Source organism: Scardinius erythrophthalmus (assembly GCF_964197995.2).
Source record: "Scardinius erythrophthalmus genome assembly, chromosome: 24".
Taxonomy (NCBI): domain Eukaryota; kingdom Metazoa; phylum Chordata; class Actinopteri; order Cypriniformes; family Leuciscidae; genus Scardinius; species Scardinius erythrophthalmus.
The window spans coordinates 20,479,651-20,506,148 of NC_138244.1; the positions used below are offsets into that span (position 1 = coordinate 20,479,651).

Sequence of the window (26,498 nt, forward strand, 5' to 3'; positions counted from 1 at the left end):
AGTTGGGTTGCTCCACTGCCCTTTCGTTCACCTAGGCCACGCCTTTCCAATAACAAGCAGCAAGCAGTCCAGTGCCTAGCTTCAGTTCGTCATATGCTGAACAAACGTCCTCACATGAAAAGTCACTTCCAGGAATTCATGCAAACCCTGTTTGACAACGGCCATGCGGAAATAGCGCCACCCCTTACTGGACAAGAAGAGTGTTGGTACCTTCCCTTCTTCGGAGTGTATCACCCCCACAAGCTGGATCAAATAAGGGTTGTCTTCGAGTCTAGCGCGTGATATGAAGGAGTGTCCCTCAATGACGTCCTTCTTACCGGTCCGAATCTCAACAACAGCCTGCTGGGAGTGCTCATGTGGCTCCGTGAAGAAGAAGGTAGCTGTAACGGCTGATATTAAGCAGATGTTCAATTGCTTTGAGGTCAGGGAGGACCATCGGAACCTTAACCGTCCTCATGAAAATTGTTTACACGAACACCTCCCAGCTGAATACACTGGAGGAGGAACTGATGGAAGTGTTATAAAAACACCGGCTTTTAAACCCATCAAACCTCCTCTCCCTTGCGGCCACATTCTGCATTACACCCCCAGCTGGAGGGAGGGCATCCTTTAAAAGGGAAGGAGTTGCATTATAAGTTGCATTACATTAAAGTTTTTCTCATTTTCCTTGTCACAGATGCCTCTCTGTAGCAATTATAGCAACCACAGAATGACCAATGCACACTCCCTCCTCACGTGAATAGTTTACCTACACGGGACACACTATACGAGCTGAACCAGATTCCTCCATGATCTCGACAACTCAAAAAAAAAAGATCTGTGAGAAATAAAAGGCTCACAGACTTATATGTGGAGCAGTGGAGGAGGCGTATTATTAATAACACCTGCCTCAAATCTCTCTCTGCATCGAATTCCTCACAACTAGACACGCCACATTAAAATGCTCTCAGCCAGGTCAGAAGCGCCCGCAGAGCGGCTTCCTGAACCGACATGAGAACAATAGAGCTAGCAGGAGAAGCCAAAAAAGAAAAGAAAACTCCTGTCATACTCCTTCCCATGCTCCACCTACATTCCCCATGATCAATCCCGCCCTCGGCAGGAATGGGATCGGAACGACGAAGTGCAGACTCTCAACTGTCATCCCTCAAGAGAGAGTCAAGCAAGGGTGGAGCTTCTCACAGCAAATGCTTCAGAATGAATGCATTCAACTCCCTCAAAAGACAAACGTGCTCTGTGCAAACGCTTGATTCTCATCGCTCTAAAGAGAATCAAGCAAGAACAGAACTTCTTACTTCAAATGCGTTGCAAAGAGCATATATAGCTCACTCAAGAAATGAATGCGATCCAACAGACTCTTATCTTCACACCCACATGCAAACAAAGCAGCTTCCTGAAGACAAAAAAGCTGATGACGTGTAATGCAGACACCCTTCTGTATGCCTGGGCACTCTCACGTGCTTCACACACAGGGTTTCACAGGACACGTCTCCGTAGCGTCAGCAACTGACACAGCGAGGAGTTCCTTTGAAAGGGAACTCGCGGTTATGGTAAGGGGTGTGACATTTCCCAAACATGCTCGAATTCGACTTACAAAAGGAGGGGCTTCATAGAGACAGGAACAAAACAGAGTGTTACTGACAGACTGGGAAGAGAGGTGCTGCAACTGTGTGAAATATGTAAGAAAGTATGAAAACCTATTCTTTTAGACCCCCAAAACAAAATCAAGACTTTGTAAAAGGGTATAATATGGCCTCTTTAATAAATACTATAATACACTGCATGACATTTTCAGTCAATAAATGAAAACTGAAAATGATCTTTTCAAAGAAGCCAATATTCATATGGCTTCTTTGAAAAGATCATTTTCAGTTTTCAGTATATATATATAATATAAATATATAATTTTTTTTTTTTTTTTTTTTCCTTACATGTAAAGACACACTGACTCCTCCAGCAGACTCTCCAAAGATGGTCACCAATCCAGGGTCGCCCCCAAAGCTGTGGATGTTCTCCTGAACCCAATTAAGGGCAGCCACCTGGTCCAGAAGACCATAGTTTCCTGGCGCATGTTCATCTCCTGTGCTAAAGGGCAGAATATAATCATACAACTCCATCAAGAGACCTTAGACCTCAATTGCACTGAAGCTATTAAACTAAACAATCAGAGATTCTAAAGCATCACAATCATGAACTAGTAGGACTTAATAGCCATTCAAGTCGGAAGTCCAAAAACACATGGCCTGCTGAATGCAAACCAAACCTAAACCTTTATAATGTTTGATGTGTCATCTTTTAATGTTACTCCAACACCTGGACAGGTAAAACGAGAAAAAGTACTTCAATATATTGGCAGTGATATTATTTAGAACTACACATAAAGGTTTGTTGATAAACTTTGATGTGTGCTTGAGAAAGCTTAGTCTGAATGTTTAAAATGGTTTAACAAGTTGTAAGTTGTAAGACTGAAACATTTTTAAAATCTTGAAGTTTAAAGGTTTTAAATATTTTTAAAGACTGAAGTATTTTAAAAAGATTTCAAATCAGCAACAAAATCTGACATGAACTGTCCCATAAATGTAATTTCTTGAGCTCAAATAGCACTAAAAAAGCTTATTTTTTCAGGCAGGACCAGCCAGTGCACATGTGCAGTCCCAAGGTGCATCTCAAAACACTGACTGTTTCTACAGCAACTGTGACACAATAACTTTATAAATTTATCAATCTATCAGTCTTTTATTTAGAAGGCTGGACTTATTCCAAAATACTGCGCAGTCAACTTTCTCCCATTCATAGTAATGAGTGTACAGTCTTTCTATAAATATAGTCTTTGCACTCATGGAAGTTACATTCATGTTTTAGCATGTTCATTTTCTATCATGTAGTTAAAGGTTGTTAACACATTTCTAGCATGTTTTAGATTTAGTTGAAACTATTTTGGATTTTATTAGATCTTTATGTTGGTAACAATTAGTTTTTACCTGAAAAATCCAAGTAGACCAAGCCTGTATTGAATCAGGACCACAACTACATCTTGATAGGCAGCCAAAACATGTCCGTCAAATATGGAAGCAGAGGCCATCGACAAACCTCCACCATGGATCCAAACCATAACCTTTTGCAACATTAAAATACTATTAAAATGCATAAAATACATATAAAATTAAAATACATCAACATCAACCAAATCATTTACACTTACAGGAAACTTGTCATTAGCTCCAGGTTTAGAAGGTGTGTAGACGTTGAGGTAAAGACAGTCCTCTGCTGAATCAGGAACCTCTATATTCATAGAAATATTGCCCACCAAGTCTTGAATTATCTGCTTATCCTGCAGACACCTGGGACAGACACAGAGTAACAGAGTAAGTCTCACCACTTGATCTCCAGTGTAAAATCTAGGACCTGAAGCAAATTCATTGATCTACAGGTGGATTAGCTTTGATTTATTCTCACATGAGCGGCTGTTTTGTAGCATCTCTCACTCCGACCCATTTCTCTGCAGGTTGGGGTGGAGCGAGTCTCAATGAACCCACGGGTGGCTTGGCAAACGGAATGCCCAGGTAAGAATGGACAACTGTGTCCTTTCCCTTTGCTTTCATGTGTGATCCTTTCAGGGCCCCAGATTTGGTTTGCAGGACAGGTCCTGTGTAATTCATTTTTTAAAAAAGAGAGAGAAAGAGTTTAAAGCATTTTTTTCACAGTATGATTTGCAATTCATTTTCTACGGAGCCCGGGAAGTCACCTGTGGAGAAAAAACAAAACCATTCGTGGCGATGGTTTTACAATCCGTCCCCTCAGTTTATAAAACGTACTCACGAATTCTTAAAATGTTCCCTCGGTTTAACAATTCGTGCCCACGGATTAATAAACCGTACCCACGAGTTCCTAATCCGCGCTCTCAGATTTGTAAACCATGCCAATCCGTTCCCAAGGGTTTGTAAACTGTACTCACAGATTTGTGGCCCGCCCTCATTTTAGAAGAACACCAAGCGGTACGTTGTTAACAAATCTTATTGTATATTGTTTTATTGTGTATTAACTGCGTCCACATGCTTAAAGAGATTCTCAATTGTTGTGGGTATGGGGTGAGGTGAACCTACACTGAGTGGGGGCCCCAGGCAAAATTAATCAATGAGGCCCTTTTAAAAATATATATGTTATACATAAGTTTTATATATAATATATTAAGATTTTTTTGTTAATACCTAAATCTTACCTAGAGATATAATTATACAAAATACAAAAAGTAGTCAAAAGACATCTAACAGAATATAAGTTGTTTATTTTTTCCAACATTATGTGCTTATTTTTTTTAATTAACAATGTCAGTCTTCATCTTTATAACAGAAGATGGGTCATTCTACAGAAACGTCCACTTTTGGTTTGGCAAGATGTCTTAAAATTGATTTATTTTTCTAACATTTAAACTTTGACTTTATGAATACACATAAATGACAGCTTAATGATTTTTTCTATTTTTGTGCATTTATTTATTATCAGTTAAAACCAAGTAATGATGCAATCCTTTAAATCTTAACTTTTGAGTGTAGCAGAATTAAATAGGTGTAAAATTATTATAATTGTCATTATCATGATCATTATCATTTATATTTATTTAATTTGTATATGATGTACTCCATCTGAAACTATGCACCATGTACACGCATTTAATAGTGTTTTTTAAAGCAAAACCCGATCGACACACCTACTTCTGAATGCACTTTCAACGGAATGTCCCATTTAGTAAACCCATTTTGCTAAAGCAACAGCATTGTTGCTTTACTTTTTGACGTCAAAAAATGCGTAAAAACACGTGTAAATGTCGTTTTCTTATCTTGACAATAAAAGAGTAAGTAAACGCACTCATTATGACACATTAATCTGACTTACCATCCTCTGCTTTCACAGTGTTTTGAAGAGTCAGTGCGATCAGTATGCAGAGTGAAAGCACGACAGACTCCCTCATCCCCATGCCGTGTACAGTCAGTCTCAGTTGCAGAATGAGCGTTCACACGCTCTGAACGGTTATTTACACAATTGCGTGATCTGACCATACTTTGACCTTTGTTTTGGGAACTGTGGTTGCCAGATACTTTCTAATTAAAAACAACTATTTTAATTGAGTTGGTGGTGGTCTTTTTTATCTAAAGGATTATTTTTTAAGGATTAAAAGGGAATAAAGAAGAAATAAGAATGGTAAAAGCAATTCTAGATCTAATTATAGCCTATAGTTGCTAAGTAATCCACTTGAACTTTTTTCAAATAACATTTTATTTAAAAAAAGCACACTTTTGTTTGTATATAATAGGCTATGTCTAAAATGTAAAGACTGAATGTCTGTGCCACTTTAAAAAGCAAATGCATTTGCGGCCATTGTGCTCTGGTCTGAAAACGAGGTGTGTTCAGGTGCAATGTTGTTGCATTGCTATTTTGAGGACACTGAAATAGACTGCGCCATTGACTAACTCAAACCTGGTCTAGGGCCCTATTTTAACGATCTTAAGCACACTTAGGGCGTGTCCTAATCCACTTTTGCTAGTTTATCGTCAGGGAAAATGGTCGGTGCGCCCGGCGCATGGTCTAAAAGGGTTGTCCCTATAGTCTCTTAATGAGTAATGGGTGTGTTTTGGGCATAACGTAAAATAAACCAATCAGAGTCTCAACTCCCATTCCCTTTAAAAGCCTGTTGCTCTCGCGCCATTGCGGATTCTCTATTTACATTTGCAAGTGGAAAAACCGAACACTTCTCTAGCGATGAAACTGATCTGCTCGTGCGCGAGGTTAAAGCGTGCAAACAGAGTTTGACTTATGCCCTGGTGTATCCAAATGAAACTCTTTTCAAACAAGAAAAAAAATGTATGGCGGGGCTTGATTTTGTCCATCAGGAATTAATTGAGGGAGAAGTTATTTTGATTAAAGATTACATTGGCAAAAAAAATAAAAAAAATATGATGTGCACGGATACATAATTTATAATAAATACAACAAAGTTAGAGTTTACATTAAAAGTTACATTTCGATTTCATGCCATGGTGATATATAAATAAAAAAACGTAAAAAAAAACAAGACAAAAAAGCATTAAAAGTCTTCAAAAACATGGATATATGAGGAAACCTTATTTTTAAAGTGTGATTTTGAGACAATAATGTAAATTTATAAAAATCTAACGCCATGGGTGTTTAGTGAATATATTTTATTGTTTAAAAAATAATATATTTTTTAAATCCTTTCCAGTAAATAATGAACAACTGGAAAAGTCACAGGGCCTTAGGTAAACTAGTAGACGCAACATTATTTAGCGGTGTGTTTTCTTTCAATCTGGCAACACGCTGAGCTTTATCAAATAGTGATTGTAATTCATCAAAGATTCCCTTTACCCCAGTGCCTATTCATAATGACGAAGGATAAGGGTTTTGTCAATTACCTTACATGGACTTGTAGACTTACAGATCACACGTGTATTTCAACCTACAAACAGAACAATGTCAGTTCTAATGTGCTTTAAAACTTAGCAATGATTAGCTTCACTCGCCGCGGTACATGAACCACAACAGTTGAAGTTTTGAAACTGCAAGTTTTAATGGTTTGAATACCTTACAAATGAATAATAAAATAATTTTCTGAGAGTTCTATGTGTACGTGATTTACGTATCGGGCCAGTGGCGCAATGGATAACGCGTCTGACTACGGATCAGAAGATTCCAGGTTCGACTCCTGGCTGGCTCGGTTCTTTTGAACTTCGATTCTCGAGTTCGTTTAAGCCGGCTTTGAACATGATGTTGCAACAAACAGTGAGGTGAATGGATACAGGACGCACCTACAATGTATGTGAAGGTTCATATTAATCTGGCTCACTACAGTATGTCATAAAATCAATCTTAACAACTCGACTGAAATTATTCCTTTTTGTTTAAATACGTTTCGTCGAATTCGCCACTGTTTTGTTTATCTTCAAGAAAATAAAAATCGTCAAAGCTTTTAAGTTTAAAAAAGACTAAATTTGGATTTAACAGCCAGCACCATGAGTAAAAATTAGAGTTATCCCTTGTGCGTCCTTGAGGGCATATTTGTCTTTTTTTATTTTTGTTTGAATTTAGAATTTTATTAGAATTTTAATATTTCACCCTCATATCCTTTATAAATCTATTTTACACTAGGTACACAAAATAGTTACACTCAGGAAAAATGCCCACACTGAGACTCATTTAAACTGCAATTTGAAATCCCAGGGCCATTTAACAGCGTATAATGGTAAAAACGCTCTTGTTGTTCAAGACAGTGAACCGCACTGCCCTCTCGCGGCATGTGCTTGCAAGTACATAATTATTTACCTGATCTAATACAAAGGAAATATCTTGTGTTTTACATGTTGATATGTTATAATCCCGTTATTCAGGCGCCAATAGTGCATCTCATTACAGCAGGGGAGATATTCTATGAAACAGAGGCATTTCACAGATATTATTTTTACCTTTCTGAATTTAATCTATGAGGAGATGCCGCGAGAGGGCAGTAGACTTGCACTCATAAACGCGTAAATGCCATAAATGGCTTAGGTCAAAACATTGGTTTAGGTCACCTTTTACCCCTCTCTTCAGTGTAGTTTAGCAGTGTCAGTTTAGCAAAGAATTCAAGTTGGCCTATATGCTTTTTATTGAAGATAACTAACACGAAGCGAAACGTATTAAGTCAATGAATCGTCACATAATTTTCAGAGAATCATCAGACTTAATTTTATATGATATTGAGTTAATGTGCACTATTTCACGTATATGCGAGCATCCATGCCAGACTCGATTAGAGCCGTCACAATGTACGTTCGAGAATCGAAAGTTCAAAAGAACCGAGCCAGCCAGGAGTCGATCCTAGAATCTTCTGATCTGTAGTCAGGCGCGTTATTCATTCATGCCACCTGTAAATCGTGGCTATTCTTGGTTATGCCAGCCAATCACGTTCCTTGCTGCAACCAAGATTCGTATTATTCTTGGTTATGACAGCCAATCACGTTCCTTGCTGCAACCAAGATTCGTTTTATTCTTGGTTATGACAGCCAATCACGTTCCTTGCTGCAACCAAGATTCGTATTATTCTTGGTTATGACAGCCAATCACGTTCCCGGCTGCAACCAAGATTCGTATGATATGGCCAATCACGGCTCGTATCGCTACCATGATTCAGCCTAGTAACTAACCAAGAATTGACCAATCAACGTCAAAAGCCATGCCCAAGAGACTTGCGGATTGCGGCTGGAGAAGAGGATAACGTTCATTGATTAACTTCTGACCAACATTTGCAAAGTAAGTCTTTTGTCAATAAAAATAAAGTGCCAAATATATATATAGTTGTTTTAAATGAATAACCTGTGGCTCAGACTAGCTAATAATTCAAGTAATTAATACAAAATATATATATAAAAAAAGATTTTATAGATTAGCAGACCAAGCATAATAAAGTATATAACGTTACAGTTACAGCTTTATCAGCTGCAACATTAAAATGATTGTTACACATTAAGACATCACTAAAAATGATTGTTACACATTAAGACATCACTAATTATAATCCAATAATATAGTGTACATTATGCTTCTACTTTTAGTACTTTTAGTATATTTTGATGCTAAACTTACTTGTTTTAGCTAAGTAGGCTAACACTTAACACTAAGGCTAACATAGTGTTATTAGGCTAACACTTCCAGCACGCTACCACCACCCAGCACGCTGCCTCCACCCAGCACGCTACCACCACCCAGCATGCTGCCTCCACCCATACTTCCACCGCCTCTCTCCGCTCCCTCTTGTTTAGGAAGTTGCCTGACCAGAAAAGCCTGACCAAGACCATAGAAAGGCTGGTTTCCCCCGTCAAAGCCACACCTTGTAAGCAAACATTTAATTGTGTAACACTTTTTTGGTTTGTTTAGTATTTATCGCTTTGTAGGATTTTAAGATTTATTGTTCTGTAGTCATGTCTATCTGTTTGTCCTGTGTTTTGATTTGTAGCTTTGCCCAGGCACGTACGCGGCCCTCAGCCACCCTCAACCGCCCGACTGTGTCCATTGAGATAGATGACAGCACACTGCTGGCAGAGGCAACTAAGTATGAGAAGGCACATCTGGCATGTACGTTTATAATTATTTAAAACATACAACAAAATATTCAAATTTCCATTCCAGGGATAAAAAAGTAAAGGGACGCAATGTGAATTTGCATTTGTTTTTTTATGCATTTATGTCTGTTTTTGTTTTTTTCCCCAGCACGACGAGTCTGTCTTCCAGCTGGATGGATACACACTCTGCCTGAAGTGGATCAAGAGGTGGATTTCCAAGGCCCTGTTCAGGTGGACAGCACAGGGACATCCTGAGCTGATCTTTAGCAGGGTGATCAAACTTTGGTGGTATCCTCCACAGGTTCCACTGAAGACCAGTAATTGTCCTCTCTTGGAGAATTACTTTGGTCATCCCCTGCTGCTCTGGATGGCACAAAAACTGTGGCAAGTGAACCTGACCTGTCCACATCCAGACTGTCAGAAAGAACTTCTGACCTCAGCTGGCTTGCATCAAAAGATCAGGCAGGAGTTTGCCTTGGGTAAGATATACTCTGTGGCATCTGAGTACCTGGCCTGCCGAAGATGTAAGAGGAAGGTCATCAGCTGGAGCCATGATATCGTCTCCCAGCTCGACATTGGCCACAGGGTGCAGTTCCCTTGCATTCTTACATCAAAACTTGCATGTGACGTTGAGGTAGTAAGTTTGATGCGTCAGCGAGGGCTGGGAAACAGCAGCAGCCAGATCCAGCGCAAGCTACAGGAGCGTCATGCTGAGGTGTGGTTGCAAAAGACAGTCCAGTATCTGACAGATTGCAAGGGGATTACCAGTGCTGTCACGTTGAGCCTGATCCTGCCTGTGACATTTGAACCTGCTCCTTCAATGCCTTCTGTCCCTGGTGGCTAATGCAGGTGTATGCCCAGGGTGTCCTGCAAAGGCTGGATGAGATCAAAGCCACAATAACATCACAATATGGTCGGATCTTAAAAATGGATTCTACCAAAAAAGTGGCCAGAAAACTAGCAGGACGCAGCTATGGCACTGCTACCTGGGCAACCAATGTTGGCAATGAGCATGGACAGGTGATCATGTCCGTGCTGACAGCCAGTGAAGGTTTTGGTCTCAGGCCAATGATTGAAGGCCTCATCAGGTGACACAGAGTGGCTGGGGTGGCTCCTCCCGATGTCGACCGAGACTGCTGTGGCAACACTCTTCTAAGGAGGATGTTTGAAGAGTGGGAGCAAATGACCATCCGGTTAGATTTATGGCACTTCATGCGGAGGTTTGCTGTGGGTTGCACCACCGACTCACACCAGTTGTATGCCACATTTATGAGTCGCCTCAGCCACTGTATTTTCATGTGGGACCAGGTCGACCTGACAGCCCTGAAGAAGGCGAAACGTGCAGAGCTAGAAGATGACTGGAAACCTTCATCCAAGGCTGATGTGCTGCGCTGTATCAGCCATAGCGAGCTAGCCCTCCATTGCAGGAGAACCCCTCGTGGGACCAAGGAGACCCTGGCGCAGATTGAGAGCCATATTCAGGCATTTGATGGAGATGCTGGTCATGACACCATGTGAGTCCCGCTTATAAACTCAGCCCGGATGAGAGAGATCTTGAAGTCCCAGCGGAAGCATGTGGCCTGCATCCAGGATCCTCTAGGTGTGCAGCTCTACATGCAGACGGGTACTTTAGTTAAGGGAGGGCACCGTCTGCCAACCTACCGCTGTGCCAGAGGTTCCACTTCGCTTGAGTCATTTCACCTGCACCTTAACAGAATCACCCCAGGTAAATAACTGACTTCACTGAATTATTAAAATAAGATTTGATTTAATTATATATTAAAATAAGTATGAGAATTGCAAGAACAGCTATTTGTGTATCCATATTACATTTTTGTGTGGTCTTATTTTTCTTTTTTTGAATATACAGGTACGCTGGCAAGTGACACCTTCTTCCAGGCGTATCTTTTGGATGGACTTGCAAGGTGGAATGAGGACCGGGCTGTGGCAGAAACAACTGATGAGCAGCAGCCACATTCCTACAATCATCTTCTGCGTCATGCTGTCAATACTCTTGCAGAGGAGGTTATGGGCAAGAAAATCATCCCTTATGTTGGGCCAAGAAAGTACACAGGTAGATAACTGTTTGTTGTTTTTGGTGACAATTTCATTCACGTGTACACATACCATTTAACCACTGAGTTATAATATAATATCCTGGCATATTATCTAATTGTCATTGTTTTAATACTGTTATGGCCCAGCTCAAAAGCCACAACAAATAGAGGAAACCATGCTCAAGAAATAACCAGGAAAGGGTGTTTATTCACAAAAGTAAATTAATTGAATGAAAATACAGCAACTCATATTTTTTAACACTTAACAAACGTAACCAGCAAAACATAATACCAGATTAACTAAACACTAAACAAACAAAACACAGCAAAGGACAACGCCATCGTGCTGGGGATCAGGAGGAAGCAAACAGCCAAGCCCGCCAACAATCAGAAAGGGGCGGGATTTATTCCATCTAGAGACAGTGGCCAGCTGCCTCTAATCTACCTGATGGCCTCAACTCTACTCCACCCGGAAGTTCACCCTGTAACAAAAGACAGACAGAGACACACACAAATACCCTGTCCGAGGCCCTGGGGCCGTCACAATACTTTAAAGGTGAGCTTATTGGATTGGAATACCTTTACCAGCAAACTGGTAAAGTTCTGCAGGACTACAAGTTGGCCATTGAAGAGTCAGAGACCACTGAGGTTGGTATAGAAGTGGATGAAGGTTATGCTGAACTTGAGGAGTTTCAGGACATCACTGTCCCCACCTTTGATACAGAACGGACACCTGCTGCCTCTTCACAAGCATCAGTGTCTGCAGCATCATCTCCAACCCCTCCTGTCACCAGCTCCATGTCATCACTGTCTGTGGTCCCTCCATCACCAGTGACATCTCCTGTCACCAGCTCAACGCACAGTCATTCAAAGCCAGGACTCTTTCCTGGAGCACATAGCTGTGAGTTTACCAAAGTATTCATAGAGGTTTCGGTAATTGTTGTCACACTAACTCTATATGTATATATGTCATATTGAAAGGCAAAAATACAAATTTAAACTAAATGTTTACCTTTTTCATGTAGTCCCAGTGGACCAATTATCGGCAGAAACTGGTCTTCCGACATCTGAAGAGAACACTTCACATGATGTAAGGGCCCAGTTTCGTTTTTAATGTACATTAACGTGTGTAAACAAAATATGGGTTATGTTGGCTGTGCTTTCATGTGAATATTTGTATTCATCGCTGCTATCAAAAGTTCCTAAATTATCTTTCATTTTAGGATTCTGTTGGACCTGATAATATTGAGGGGTATGGAGCCGTGTAGGATTTGGCAGAGTTTTCGGTTAGCCTCAGAGACCACCGCCTGGCCTTGACTGGAGAAGAGTGCGTCAAGATAATCACCCTATGGCAGGCATTGGGGGAGTATGACAAGAGGATGACCATTTACTTACCACCACGAAACCAAACCTCCCTAAAACAGGGACGATTCAGGGCCACTAAGAAGATTGTGGCACCAGGTGTGGAGAGCACCAAAAGGTATGTTAAATTTAGCAAACACAGGTTCTTGATTGTCTTAAAAGTTTTGTATAAAATAAACAAGACAACATAACTATGCACAGATATTAAAAATTAACATCTAGACAACACAAAGCAAAACAGACAGAATAGAAAAGGGAAAAAAGCAATACAAATAACAGAGTAAGGATCACTAATTGAAATTAATAATATGTATTCTGCTGTAATTTGCAGGAGTTTTGTTGGGGCTCATAGTCCTGCACAGTGGCCTGACTGCAACCGAGTGGTGGAGGCCATCTTCACAAGGCTCTGTGCCCTCAACCCAAACGTGGTGCGGTGTGATGGAGTGAGGGTGTCCCGCTTCACAATGGTGGTACGTGCTTACAAGCACATCCGAGAGTGCATCCTCACCAATGCTAAGGTGATGAGCGGGACCACCATCCAGCTCCCAGAAGTTAATGCTGCAACAGTCACACAATGGTGAGTAAATTAGCATTGTTACAGCTAAGCCTAAATTTAAAGCAGCTGAGGGCCACAACAAGTAATTGACGCGGTTGACTTAATGTAGATATGGCTGCTTTGACGGGTCTAGAAACAAATCAGCAAGAGTCCAACTTCTGCTTTCTTCTCCATTATGAAAGATAAGATTTATTGCTCACGACATGGTCTTCAAAAGACTGCAAGAATCCATAATCAGTACAACGTTCCATCTCCATTAACAGCTTTCCAACACACATACAAACGAACAACTACAGTACCAGCGGCGTTTTACAAAAGCAATGATACACGAGACGAGGGTGTGATCAATTGCTCTGATTAAATTATATTTGAAAAATATGTTCAAATTAAAATAACTTTTTTTATTTTTACCGTATTTTTGAGTAATTAAATGCAAGCTTCTTTCAAAAACATAAACATATTTTGACCATCAGCGCATATATACACACAGAAACTTTATATACATGGAATTTATAAATGAATTAATTAATGAATGAATAAAAAGAGACAATAGGTAATAAGAATATAATATAATAATTAGAATAAGGGCTTTTCATTGCCATTAAAGTGAAATAACTGAACATAAACATAGAAGTCTGATAAAAAAAAAAAAATTTTAGACAAAAAAACGTCAGACGGACTTGGAGGCTTTTGCATCTGAAGTCTTCAATTATACCTTTTTTTCATCAACCCAGTACATAAAATGTATGAAAAGCCTGGATTCTTACATCAGGAGAAGTAGATGGCATTGCACAGGAAGACACCTCACTGGACAGGTTTCTGTGTGTCCATTGTAGAGGCGGCGCAGACTGTGTGGCAGGTGGAGTTGGCAAGGGACCAAAAGAAGGTGAGGTGACTGCATAAGGTGTAGAGGGCAACGTGTGTGGATCCTCTGAGGGTGTTGTGGATGGTGTAGAGGGCAACGTGTGTGGATCCTCTGAGGGTGTTGTGGATGGTGTAGAGGGCAACGTGTGTGGATCCTCTGAGGGTGTTGTGGATGGTGTAGAGGGCAACGTGTGTGGATCCTCTGAGGGTGTTGTGGATGGTGTAGAGGGCAACGTGTGTGGATCCTCTGAGGGTGGTGTGGATGGTGTAGAGGGCAACGTGTGTGGATCCTCTGAGGGTGTTGTGGATGGTGTTGAGACAACTGTAATGAACGTACCAGTATATTGATGTGGACTAACATATGGTACTATCTTCTGTCCAAGAACATCTTCTCCCAGCACATTAGCAGCATGACGAAGGAGGCCACTGTATGAATGGTGCTTCTGCACGCCCTGAGAGGTTGCAGCATCTGCTCTGTCCTCATTCCACCGGGCTAATCCATCCAACAGGTAGGCTTGTATCACTGTATCACTGGCCAACATCCCTAAAATTTAAAGGAAAAAACACTTTAATATTACGTTACTTACAACCATAATACATTTACTTTAAAAGACTTAAGACTACACACCGGGACGAATATCGGCGTGTGTTATTCGCCAGCGTTTTTCAACGCTTTTTTTGTGTTCACAACCAAGCGATTTTCGCTGACGATGAGCCGAGTGAACATGCAAATTCATTCCCTGACATAAGATGGCGCTTAATACCACTCCATAACAGTTCTCTTTTATCAAGATTTTTGTAGTCGCTGTCGCGTTTGTCATAGTTCTTTATGTTCCGACACCAACGAGAGCAGCAGCTCTACATTCATCTTGCCTTGCATCTTCCTCGTCTTATTTCTTCCCGGCAGTGTTTAGACGCTACTTGGCGTATATCTTCTTCGCCGTTACGTATGTGTGCTCGGCAAGAACGTTTTGTGTTTGAGCGCCCCCAAGTTGTGTTTTACTGTAACTTCAGAAGCTCCAGACACGTGAGCAAAAGCGCCAATCTCATTGGTCGGACAGTTTTTAACGCGGCGCGTCAAACCAAAAAAACGAACCCGAGGCGTTTTTTAAAAAATGACGCTTTTACGCGTGGCGTTTTTCGCGTCGGTGTGCACACTCACATTGGCGCCCTTTGTTTAGTCACGAGGCGTTAAACGTTGGCGAATATCGCGCACGAAATTCGTCCCGGTGTGAACAGGCCTTTACAGGACAGTTATTTTACCTGAACCTGTTTAGATGCAGGTGGAAAGATTCCAATGAAGTCGAACCACTGGCACACCTAAATGTTGGCAGAGTGTGCCCTCCCTTTTTCAGGGTTCCTGTCTGCACATAGAGCTGTACACCAGGGGGATCTTGAATGCAGGCCACGAGACTTCAATATCTCAGCCATTCAAGCTGAATTGATGAGAGGCTCACCCAAAGTGTCATGTCCCCTCTTCCCTTCAAAGGACTGGATCAGCTGGGTGATGAGATCCACAGTCTCCCTTGTGCCACGTGTGGTTCTTTTGCAGTGAAGGGCCAGTTCACTCTTGCTGAGGCGCCGCAAAACATCAGCATCTGAAGGTTGCATGAGCTGTGCTTCCAACTCTGCACGCTTTGCCGCTATAAGCCTGTCCATGTCCTCCTGGTCCCAGGAGAAGATACAGCGGCTGAGGTGAGCCATGAAAGTTGCATACAGCTGATGTGAATCTGTTGTGCACCCCACAGAAATCAGTCTCATGAAATGCCAGATGTCGAGTCTGATTTCCATGTCCTTCCATTCCGCAAACATCTTTTTGAGGTGAGTACCCCCACAGCAGTCTCTGTCGACATACAGCAGTACAGGCGGAGGCTCTGCAGCATCCCTGTACCTTTTAATGATGCCAGCAACCATCTGCGCCAATCCAAAGCCTTCACTTGCTGTAAGAACAGACATGATGACCTGACCATGTTCATTTCCGACATTTGTGACCCAGGTGGCTGTTCCAGCACTGTGACCAGCAAGCTTGCGTGCAACTTTCTTGGTGGAATCCATTTTCGGCACACGTCCAAACAGTGATGTTATACTGGCTTTGTCCTCATCCAGTCTTTGAAGGACATCCTGAGCATACACCTGCATCAGCCACCGGTGCTTGGGTACAGGGAGCTTAGCAGGTGGGTGTTCGAAAGACACAGGCATAACAAGACCTGCGGTGATCCCTTTGTGAAAACTCTGGCAATCTGTCAGAAACTGGACAACCTTCTGCAGCCAGATCTCAGAGTGCTGCTCCTCAAGCTTCTTCTGCACTTGACTGCTGCTGTTTCCCAGACCTCTCTGATCCAGAAGGCAGACCACTGCCATGTCACATGCCAACTTTGAGGTAAGAATGCAGGGAAAGTGAAGCCAATGACTGATGTCGAGCTGTGATATGATGTCAAAGCTCCAGCTGATGACTTTCCTCTTGCATTTCCTACAAGACAGGTACTCCGATGCCATAAAGTAGGACGTTTTAACATCGACTACCTGTCGGATTTTCTGGTGCAGTCCTGCTGATGTGAGCTCCTTCTTAACACAGTCTGAATGTGGACATGTGAGTCGAACTCTCCACAGCTTTCTTGGCATCCAAAGAAAGAAGAGGTGGCCAAAGTAGCGCTCTGTCCCTGGTACTCCAGTAACTGCAAAGTGCTGTTGTGGTGGGTACCACCACATCCTGTCCACTCTGGCGTAGTCCATTTCAGGTTGGTAGTGGGATGAAAACTTAAACAAAGCCTTTGATATCCACAGCTGATCAGCGGGTGGCAATGTGTGAGTCCAGCCCACTGGGAGGCACATTTGTTTACCTTTGCAAAATTAACAGGAAAAAAAAAAACCATAAACTTTTAATACGTGACCTTACAAAATAAAACAAAATATCTTTCAGATGTTCAGGGACTTACTGGACACTTGCGATTCCAGCAAGTCTGCCTGTTCAACCATCTCATGGTCACCCTGCTCAGATGATGCAAATGATGCACTTGTAGATTCTACAGGCACAGTTGGTTGAGATCTCTTGGTAGATCTTCCAATTAAAGCTGAAGAATACAGTTACAACAAATTACACATACTACACAATTTTGCTGCACTTTACTCTGTACTTAAATCACTGTAATTTAGAATATAAATACATTTATATTAAAGGTATAGCGGAGGATTTTCTTTTTCCGGGTGGGTAGTGTAAACTATTGGTCCACCTAAGTGTCAATCATTCTGGTGATATGTTTACGTAAGGCCGTCGTACGTGCTCGTCCCTTAGTTTTCGCTTTCTGCGCATGCGCACTTTCAGGTGTTTATGTGTGGTGCGCTAGAGCTACGGTTTAAGCCATTCATTGAAGCTCGCCGTTTCACCGGGTCCTTTGAAAATGTCTGAGGGTCGCAAGAGAAAAAGTTTGTACGAAGCGTATGAGAAGAAGAGAAAGGCCTCAGAAGAGAGAAACAAGATCAGAGTGTTTTGGGAGATTGTTTCACACGATGGCGTGCGCTGAAAACACAGGTTGGGCTTCCCACTGATGCCTCACTCAGTCGCGAAGTTTCTACTTGACAGGTAAAGTTTGGCATGCTATTTGGAGAAAAAGTGCAAATCTTCTTTTGGAAAGTAATCTTGTATGAGCGATGCCGACAGCAACTTGTAAACAGCGCACACGTTTTATAGGCGTTCCCTCTCGGGAGCAGGTAGAGTGTTGCGCATGTGCATTTTTTCAAAAAGTGGAGAGGGCGGTTCTTATCTAAAATTCGGAAAGATCCTCCGCTATACCTTTAATAGAAAGTTATTTTAAATGTTAAAAAAATATTTCACAATTGTACTGTTTTCACTGTATTTTTAAACCAAATAAATGCAAGCTTGCAGAACATAAGTGACTTCTTTGGAAAAACGTTCAAATCTTTCATAAAACTATGCCAATTGTACTGCACTTTACTCTATACTAATAAACACTGTATGCACTGACCGATATTTCTAAAGACTGCTTACCTGGTTGGGCTACAGATGATCTTAAAAATTTTTGATGGCTTTGTCAAGGCTTTGTGAATTTTGTGATCTGCCAATCAGAAGGGAGTGGACAGATGAGACTGAAGGTATGGACTGTGGGGAACTGGAAGGCTTCTGCCGGGAGCCTGTGGAATCCATATTTTCGGCCTTAATACGGATGGCCTCACGACCCTTTGGGAAAAGCCCAATGTAGTCCGCAAAGGCTGCTTTATTTGCATGGTTGTTTTTTTGAGTCTTTCACTTCAGTTGATTCCCTCCTCATGCTTGCCACCAGATACCCAGCATATCCCAGAGCATTTTCGGCAACCCACTGAAAGGTTTGACCTTTGAAGACCCCAAACTGCATCGTATGTTGGCCAAGAACATGCGATTTTCTGCCTGGGTCTTCACCTTGGTACACTACAGCTCGCCTTGCAGTTTCCAAAACCTTTTCTGGGGAGAGAGCCCGAGACCAGGGTTTCTTTTTGTTCTCTTCCTTCACCTTTAGAGCGACTAAAGAGTCACACATATTAAGACTCCCTTCAGGTTTCCTCCTGAATTTAGGCTCCATTCTATAAAATAAACATAAAAAACACACATTGCACGCAAAACTTCACACATCTCTAGCAAAAGCAAACACTTCATTCAAAACTATTTTAAGTCTTTTACAAATGGTGTGACTGCATAGTATCTCTACACGCAAACATCAAATAAATACAACAAATAGCTATTATACATGGCAAACTAAACCCAGATAGTGACATGTACCTGTTTGTGCACAAATAATACACTGTATATATAGTGTATGCACAATTGATTAACTTTACACTGTTATCGAACTGACATGGGCTGTTTATTGACACTATTGTCCTGCCTACAGCAGAATATGAATGTGTTTCTATTGTTAAGCTTTGAAACAACATGTATTGTATAAAGAAATATAGAAATAAAGGTGACTTGACTCCTATGCATATTCAGTATTCTGTAAATTTCTAAAATAAACAGAAATGCAAAGGTGCTAATTTTATTTTGTTTTTATTTGTTTGATTTCTAACTGAATAAATAAGTGTTTTCGCACATGATAATGGGGTGTGGGTTATCAGTAAATGAGTGAGACATTTAAATTGCAGTGATTACCAAATGAAGTGACGTTACCAGTTTTGAATGATGTATCTAACGTACAGTAAATCATTTTTATTTTAGTTTTGCAAAAAAAAAAAAAAGTTTGTTTACAATTGCATACTGGGTGTAAAGTACAGTTGGTCTGAAGATTAGGTAGTGAATGTTTCACTTGTGGGCTTCAAGTAACACTTTTAGTGGTTAAAAAAACTAATGATTGAAAGACCAAAATCACCTTACACCTCTCAAACACTGTAAAATACGAATAATAGCTAAGTACTGTATTTTAAGCAAACAAATACCCCCAAAACAATAAATACACAACAAGCAAACACATTTAGGGCGAAAAAACAACGAATGCCCTTTGTATAATGAAATATAAATGTACACTTACCTCAGTTTCTACGGCGTCAACAAATGTGCCGGTAATAAACAACTGTTTATTTACAAGAAATAACTTATTGTAACAGCAACTGCAACAGGCGACAAACTTATTATAACAGTCGCTGAAGATTAATAATACGGTTAATCGTTAATGCAACTGTGCCAGTCAAAAATAATTATGTATTTTTACAAGGGTAATATTAGTGTTAGAGTAGCGATGAGGATTCAATCTTATTATAACACCCGCCAAGAACCTGATTGGTCAATATCATGAGTCATTCACTGATTGGCCAACGCATCACTTTGGGCCTTAGCGACGGTCATACACTTGATTGACCAGACGTATCACCGGCATTTTTCTCATTGGTCAATAGGGGTTATGCGGAACGCCCAACGATCGAACCGGAAAACAGGTATAAGCATTTCCGGTTTGCACTGCTGTACGCATCTGCAGCGGTAGGTGATCTCTGAGGTAACTTATTTTTCGCTTTTTTAGAATACAATTCTTATTTCTGTTTTAATTAAAATGTCACGAATGCTTAAGTATCAGAAAAAAAATATATATAAAAAAATGCAGTCTTCATTTGATTGTTTTAATCGTCTGCAAGCAAATATAAAGGGTTAAACTACTGATAGCATACAACAAGTCTAAACTTAACTTACTGATAGTTAGCTAACTCTACATCGGGTGCCATTAGCAAAAGCTACATACTAACTTACATACCTTCATAATCATGAATAAATGAGGAGGCGTAAAAACTTAAATCCTTTATCTAACGGAGTACTCGGGGCTCTGGACGTCCGTTTGGCAATACGATGCACATCTGAAATGGATAGAATGGGTAGCTCCTGTAAACACCGGCTATAAAAGTTCGCCATTCCTACGCTGTGTTTACCTCAGTAGCTGACGACCGGATGTCTATGGTTATACCCGTTTTGTAGAACCCGGAAGTATGTTCCGCATAACCCCTATTCATCGAAGAATTCTCGAAGCGCTGCAAACAGCGATTGGCTCATTTTTGGTTGTCACTACCAGAAATAAGGCCGTCTGACAGGTTGCTGTGAAGATAAATGCTAGACTCGATTAGAGCCGTCACAATGTAGGTTCGAGAATCGAAAGTTCAAAAGAACCGAGCCAGCCAGGAGTCGAACCTAGAATCTTCTGATCCGTAGTCAGACGCGTTATCCATTGCGCCACTGGCCCGATACGACATTACTGCCAAAATAAAACAAACAAAAACCAACAGTCCATTTCACGTGAATTAATAATTAAATAAATTCACATGTACAAAACAATGTATGCACTGTTTATGCAGCTCACTTAACGGAATCAAATGTCGTTTGCAATCATTTGAATAAATCTTACAGACAAACATTTCTAAAAAAGTATTAAATTAAACAGATAATTTCTGATTAAATATCAATTATAGACCAATATCGATTTGATAAAACACGTTCAAGACTATTAATATCAAAACGATTCGGTAATATTGGCGACGAGTGTCAACTTTAGTCAATCCACGTGTTCAGAGAACCACATGGACTGAAGACTTCTGCTTAATAATCATGGCAACATCGATACACGAGACAGTTCTCGTAGGAATATGTGATGGAGCTATTAACAAGAAGAAAAACACATCTTATTGCACGAACAAAATCGGAGATAGACCGGTAAAGGAAACGTAATTTGTACATATACTCGGGGATTGTGTCATGCTAACTAAAGGCTAAAGACACAGCTTGACAGCTAACGTTACTTGGTTATCTTGTAGTTAATAAAATTCCTCATGTAGACAGTCAATACCTTTGAGATCTAGCTACGCGAAAATAAATCAAGTTTCTTTACTTGCTGAAGTAAACATGAAATGCTTAACGCTAGCTTTATAAAAGTGCTTAAAAGAAGGCAATTGCTAGCTAGCCAGTTAGCTAACTATGGGGCTAAACATCTCGGTTATTTCAAATTAGTTTAATTTAGGTATTCGATGTTTGTTTTACAACGACGTAATTTGAAATTTCACACACAGATATCATTTAACACATTTAATCGTGTTTTTTAATCAAATCACTGGTATACTGAGAGTTCCCGTACGTTCACATGCTACACGTATCGGGCCAGTGGCGCAATGGATAACGCGTCTGACTACGGATCAGAAGATTCTAGGTTCGACTCCTGGCTGGCTCGGTTCTTTTGAACCTCTTTTGAACTGATTCTCTTGACTGTATATTCCACTATGCAGGTTACTAAATGGTCGCGATTCAACTGATTTAATGTTTTTAAGCCAAAAAGTAAATATTTAATACAGACATTAATTATAAACGATATGATGTATCAAATAATAGGTAAATGGACATTAAATAGACCTTTTCAGAGCTGGGCCATGACAGGTACGAAAGCGAGGGATGGACTTGCCGTGTTTTCAATGGTATCCGTAGTAAAAAGCAGTTTAAATCTAGATCAATTATACTTTTCTACAGCTCATGTTGTATGGAGTTTTTTAGTGTCTCGTCTGCAGGATAACCCCAAAAAACACATTAAACAATAGTACAACCCACTGAAGAGATGAATATCTATCCCTTGCAACCTCGCTTGATTCCCGTTAAAAATCAAAGATGGCTGCTGCGCTGCTGTGAATATGTAATGCAGTTTATCAGCTGCTATGTTGATAAATAACTCTAAAAATAATTAAAGTTTTATAGTTTATGCATGCATTCCTTAAAAAGTATTAATATAGCCTACACTGTCAAGCCAAAAATAATTGCGGTTTGGATTTAAATAGGCAAATGCTATAATTATTTGGATCATTACTGCAGTGATTATATTTCTGCATTTTATAGCCTATGTTTGGCAACAGTTCTTCTAACCCTACTTGATGGAGTGTGTAGCTTTTCATTTCTCAAACAACCATGTAGGAAGACATATTCCAGGATAACAATGTCAAGATTCATCAAGCTCAAATTGTGAACTTATGGTTGGAACTTGGAAGGAGCATGAAGAATCATTTTCACACATGAATTGGCACCTGTGAAGCCAGACCTTAAATTCACTGAAAGTCTTTGGGATGTGCTAGAGTAAACTTTACAGAGTGCTGGACTCATGCATTGACAATACAAGATCTTGACCAATAATTAATGCACCTCTTGATGGAAATGACATCACACAATTACATTACATCATATATATATATATATATATATATATATATATATATACACACACAAAAAAATATACAATAAATACAATAATCACACACACACATTATATTCATTGAATTTTTCATTTTAACAGGACCTGCTTCCAATAATCACTCTCCAGTATCCCATATGCAGTCTGTGTCAGAGAGGCTTGTCTCATGTTGTTCAAGTCTACTGCCCCCTTGCGGCGTCTCCGTACCACAGATCCATCAATGTATTTGCCTGCACCAATCCACAGTGCTCTGGCAAATCAGAAAGGTAACATCTTGTCAATTTAGATTAGGCCTTTATTTTCATATCAAATGTGTTTCTTTAACTATTCTTTGAAACGTTTTATGTTCTGGCATTCTGACCATGTCGCTTCTATATATACCTAGTTGGACTGTCCTGCGCTCTCAGTGCCTGGATGACGACATCAAAGGAAGACAAGAAAACAAAACCACGACATGTACAGAATCTGCAATGTCCAGAACAGATTGGTGTGATGATGCAGATGATTGGGGGATGGACGAAGAAGAGCAAGAGAATGTGGCTGAAAGCGGCGTACAAGTGCCAAATGACAGTGCTTATGAAGGAACTGATGTCAGCAGCAAGCTTCAGGGCCTGTGCATTGATGGAGGTGTGGATCAGCAAAGTGCCCTCCAACCCACCCATGTGCACGTTTTTCAGTCGTTCTACATAAGCGTTATGGAGGAAACAGACTTGGATGGATTTCATGACACGGATCATGAAAACGAACTGCTTAGAGAGTATGAGGAAAGGGAAGGAGTGATTGTCGGTGAGATTCGAAGGTGAGGAGGATTGATTTTACAACAGTGTTGAAGAAAGTTCCTTTTAAAAGTAATGCATTACAATATTGCATTGCTCCCTGAAAAAGTAACTAATTATGTTACTTAGTTACTTTTTATGGAAAGTAGTGTTACGTTACTTTTTCTCACCTTGCTGAGGCTCGCTCTCTTCCAGGCGTTTTTTTCTGAGGAATTCTTTTTTGCGAGTGTTTAACGCAGTAACGTGTTCACCAACATAGCCTATATAACATACATCTTCATTTTCTTTTAAAAACACATTATTATATTCTGACCTCTTAGAATAATTCATGAGCCATACAACTATGTGTGCCATACAAAAGATCTTTTAACAATATTATTAGTTATATCTCCTACTGTAGAACTCTTTGTATTGAAAGTTTAAAGTTGTGTTTTGTCACTTTTTATACTTGACTTTTCCTGCACACACATGAGTGCTTGTCTAAGTGACAACGTTTTGAAAAAGAGACATTTGGTTACACTTTATTTTACACTGTCTGTGTGTGACATATGTTACATGCACCATAGTAAAACAGTAAATTATGCACAATTACATGCAACTAACCCTCTTCAACCAAACCTTAACCCTAACCTGTAAGTACATACTGTTAATTAATATTTCTCAGTACTTAAATATATAATTACATTGTAACAAAGACACGTTAAAATAAAGTGTAACCGAGAATTTTACTTCGATATTTTAAATTTTAACTTCAGTATTATACAAAAAAATGTAATTAGAGTGAAAAGTACATTACTTAAAAAAGTAATTCAAATGTTAATGTGTAAATTTATAAAGTAATGCATTACTTTACTCGTTACATCAAAAGTAATCTGATTACATAATGCATGTTACTTGTTATGCTCCAACACTGCAATGTCTATAACAGTATTTTCAGAGTTTAAAATCACTGAAACAAACATAAAATCTGAACAAAAGTGTTATGTATATTGCGCTACATGACTAAACGTATATGAACATCTCCTTAAATTGTATATTAGTCATGTAACAACTCATTTTCTATACTTTTTTTAGTTGTGGAAGTGGGGAAGCTCAGGAGGAATATGAGAAAGCCACAGTCAAGCATGGAGATGAAGTGTTCAACGGTTTCATGAAGAAAATATCTCTTTGTCCTGAACAAGTGTTACGGTGATTGAATATTTTAGTATTGATATTCAGTAAGAATTAGGCCCCAGACTGTGACTGAAATGTTTGCAAATTGGGCAAAGAATTACAAATGTGCTACAATAATTTAAAATTCCCATTCAGGAAAGCTTTGTGTGTCCATAAGTGTTTTCATCAAATTACATTGTCAAATTACATCAAGTGCCAGCACTTCCCTACAGCAACATCTGGTACGCGTGGAATCCACAAGTACCAGATGTGGCCCGGATCTGGGCCGACACTATGTTGCTGTCTGGGTTACTACAGCAGCAACACGAGCCACGTTGTCTGATTCGTGAACAAATTACTCTTAATGAGTCAGTCAGAAAGATTCACAAAACAGCCTTAAAAGGTATGTTCGACTCCGGCTGTGACTGGATTTAAACGATCGTCGAGATTTGCCGCCTACAGTCGGGGGAGGAGTTCTGTCGGTTCAATATGGACTCTTTCACTGAACCACGAGCCATTCTTTTGGTTATGTCCAATTCTAAATTAACTTAGAACCATTATTGTACCTTAGGTTTGTGAGACTTAAAAATAAAAGGAAAAATGTATAATTTAAGCAGCATCGTAATGTTTTAATCTGGAGCCTAGAGCATTGTAAGGGGCCATTTATCCAAATGTTTGTTAAAGTTTCAGTAATTTTTTTTTCTTTTAAAAAAAAGTCGTCTTTATAGTTTTTAAAAAAAATTATTTCAGTTTTAGTTATTTTAGTACTTCAACTTAAAATAAAATCAGTTTACATTATTTTTTAAGTTACAAAAATGTTTCTTCCCTGTGTTTTTAAAGCGCTGTGTAATGCGTGAGACACTGCAAAAGACGCTAGTGCAAACGCATGAGACACAGGGCGGTGAAATGAAAGAAAAAACGTAAGGTCTAAAGGCACTTTAGAAAACAATAGAAAAGGCACTTTTAAACAATAGAAAACTCAGTGGAACGCAAAAACGACATCCAGTGTTTCCTGCATAACAAAATGAGATAATTCATTGTATTATACAACCAATAGTTTTATTATTTACTCATGTTTTAATCAAATGTTTTACATCTCACTTTATAGGTACAGTTGGGCCGGATCACCTCTATTTATGACGAAGCCGCCTCTCAATGTTAATGAGATGGTGCCATTCTGTGGTCACTGCGGCAGCCCGAGGGTTTTCGAATTTCAGCTCATGCCTGCATTGGTCAGTTTGCTCAGTAGTGCAGGCACAAATTCAGGTAAGTCAAATGTTTTTAAAATATATATAAAAAATAGGAATGACGTATTCGTCATTCGGTGGCTCTGAATTGTCAAAACACCTCTCAAAATGCTTGCTACTGATGCGAGACATGCTGAAAATGTAACCCGATCTGAATTTTTTTTATGCCGGACGAAAGTTTCGGAGGCAGTGTGTAAACATAACGTTAAGGCCGTATTTAAGCGCAAATTTCAGACGAGAATTTCAGACTCAGTGTGCAAGGACCTTTAGAACTCAAATCAATATTTCATGTCTGTTTATTGATTTATTTTGGTAAGCACTTGTAACAATGTAAAGTCAGCCAGTAATTATCTCAAACTATCCCTCTGATACTTTCAGGATGTATTATGCAATATGAATGGCTTACTGTACATTACATCTTACTTGTTACTTGTTAGTGTATGTAGTGCAAGATGTGATTTGTTTTTGTCTTCTCAGACACTCCATTGGAGTTCGGAACAGTTCTGGTGTACACTTGCAGAAATAGTTGTTGGAAATCTGGATCAACAGTTCCAGTGGAAGAATTTCTTTTTGTCCAGCCTGATCCAGACCAAAAGCTCTTTAAATGATATCATGTTTCACCAATAAAGATCATTTATTAATAGACCTGCATTGTGGTTTATTATTTAATATATACAGTAGTGGCTG

The 26,498-nt window shown here is 39.8% G+C and overlaps 3 protein-coding genes across 4 annotated transcripts; 1 reads left to right on the forward strand and 2 right to left on the reverse strand.

Moving 5' to 3' along the window:
* Nucleotides 1–1,213: 1,213 nt before the first annotated feature.
* Nucleotides 1,214–4,972, reverse strand: LOC308684609 (cocaine esterase-like; the record flags this gene model as incomplete). Its single annotated transcript, XM_081355874.1, has 6 exons — nt 1,214–1,258; nt 1,929–2,082; nt 2,979–3,112; nt 3,200–3,338; nt 3,454–3,643; nt 4,891–4,972. The coding sequence occupies 6 exons, from the start codon at nt 4,970–4,972 to the stop codon at nt 1,214–1,216; spliced, it is 744 nt and encodes a 247-aa protein (XP_081212000.1).
* A 6,375-nt stretch (nt 4,973–11,347) lies between these two features.
* On the reverse strand, nt 11,348–20,399 carry LOC308684836 (uncharacterized protein). Of its 2 annotated transcripts, XM_081356167.1 has the most exons (6): nt 20,177–20,361; nt 17,953–18,521; nt 16,883–17,017; nt 15,210–16,786; nt 13,850–14,490; nt 11,348–13,084 (listed from the first exon to the last, which is right to left on the reverse strand). In XM_081356167.1, exons 3-4 carry the CDS (start codon nt 16,920–16,922, stop codon nt 15,378–15,380), a joined length of 1,449 nt encoding a protein of 482 aa, XP_081212293.1. In that variant the 5' UTR covers nt 16,923–17,017; nt 17,953–18,521; nt 20,177–20,361; the 3' UTR covers nt 11,348–13,084; nt 13,850–14,490; nt 15,210–15,377. The 2 variants fall into 2 exon arrangements, with proteins under 2 accessions (XP_081212293.1, XP_081212292.1); XM_081356166.1 differs by lacking the exon at nt 11,348–13,084 and having other exon boundaries at nt 13,241–14,490; nt 20,177–20,399.
* Nucleotides 20,400–20,916: 517 nt separating this feature from the next.
* pdcd2l (programmed cell death 2-like) lies at nt 20,917–26,455 on the forward strand. The gene is made up of 6 exons (XM_081356168.1): nt 20,917–21,123; nt 22,739–22,902; nt 23,022–23,435; nt 24,487–24,600; nt 25,673–25,830; nt 26,289–26,455. The coding sequence occupies exons 1-6, from the start codon at nt 21,019–21,021 to the stop codon at nt 26,417–26,419; spliced, it is 1,086 nt and encodes a 361-aa protein (XP_081212294.1). The 5' UTR covers nt 20,917–21,018; the 3' UTR covers nt 26,420–26,455.
* The last annotated feature ends 43 nt before the right edge of the window (nt 26,456–26,498 follow it).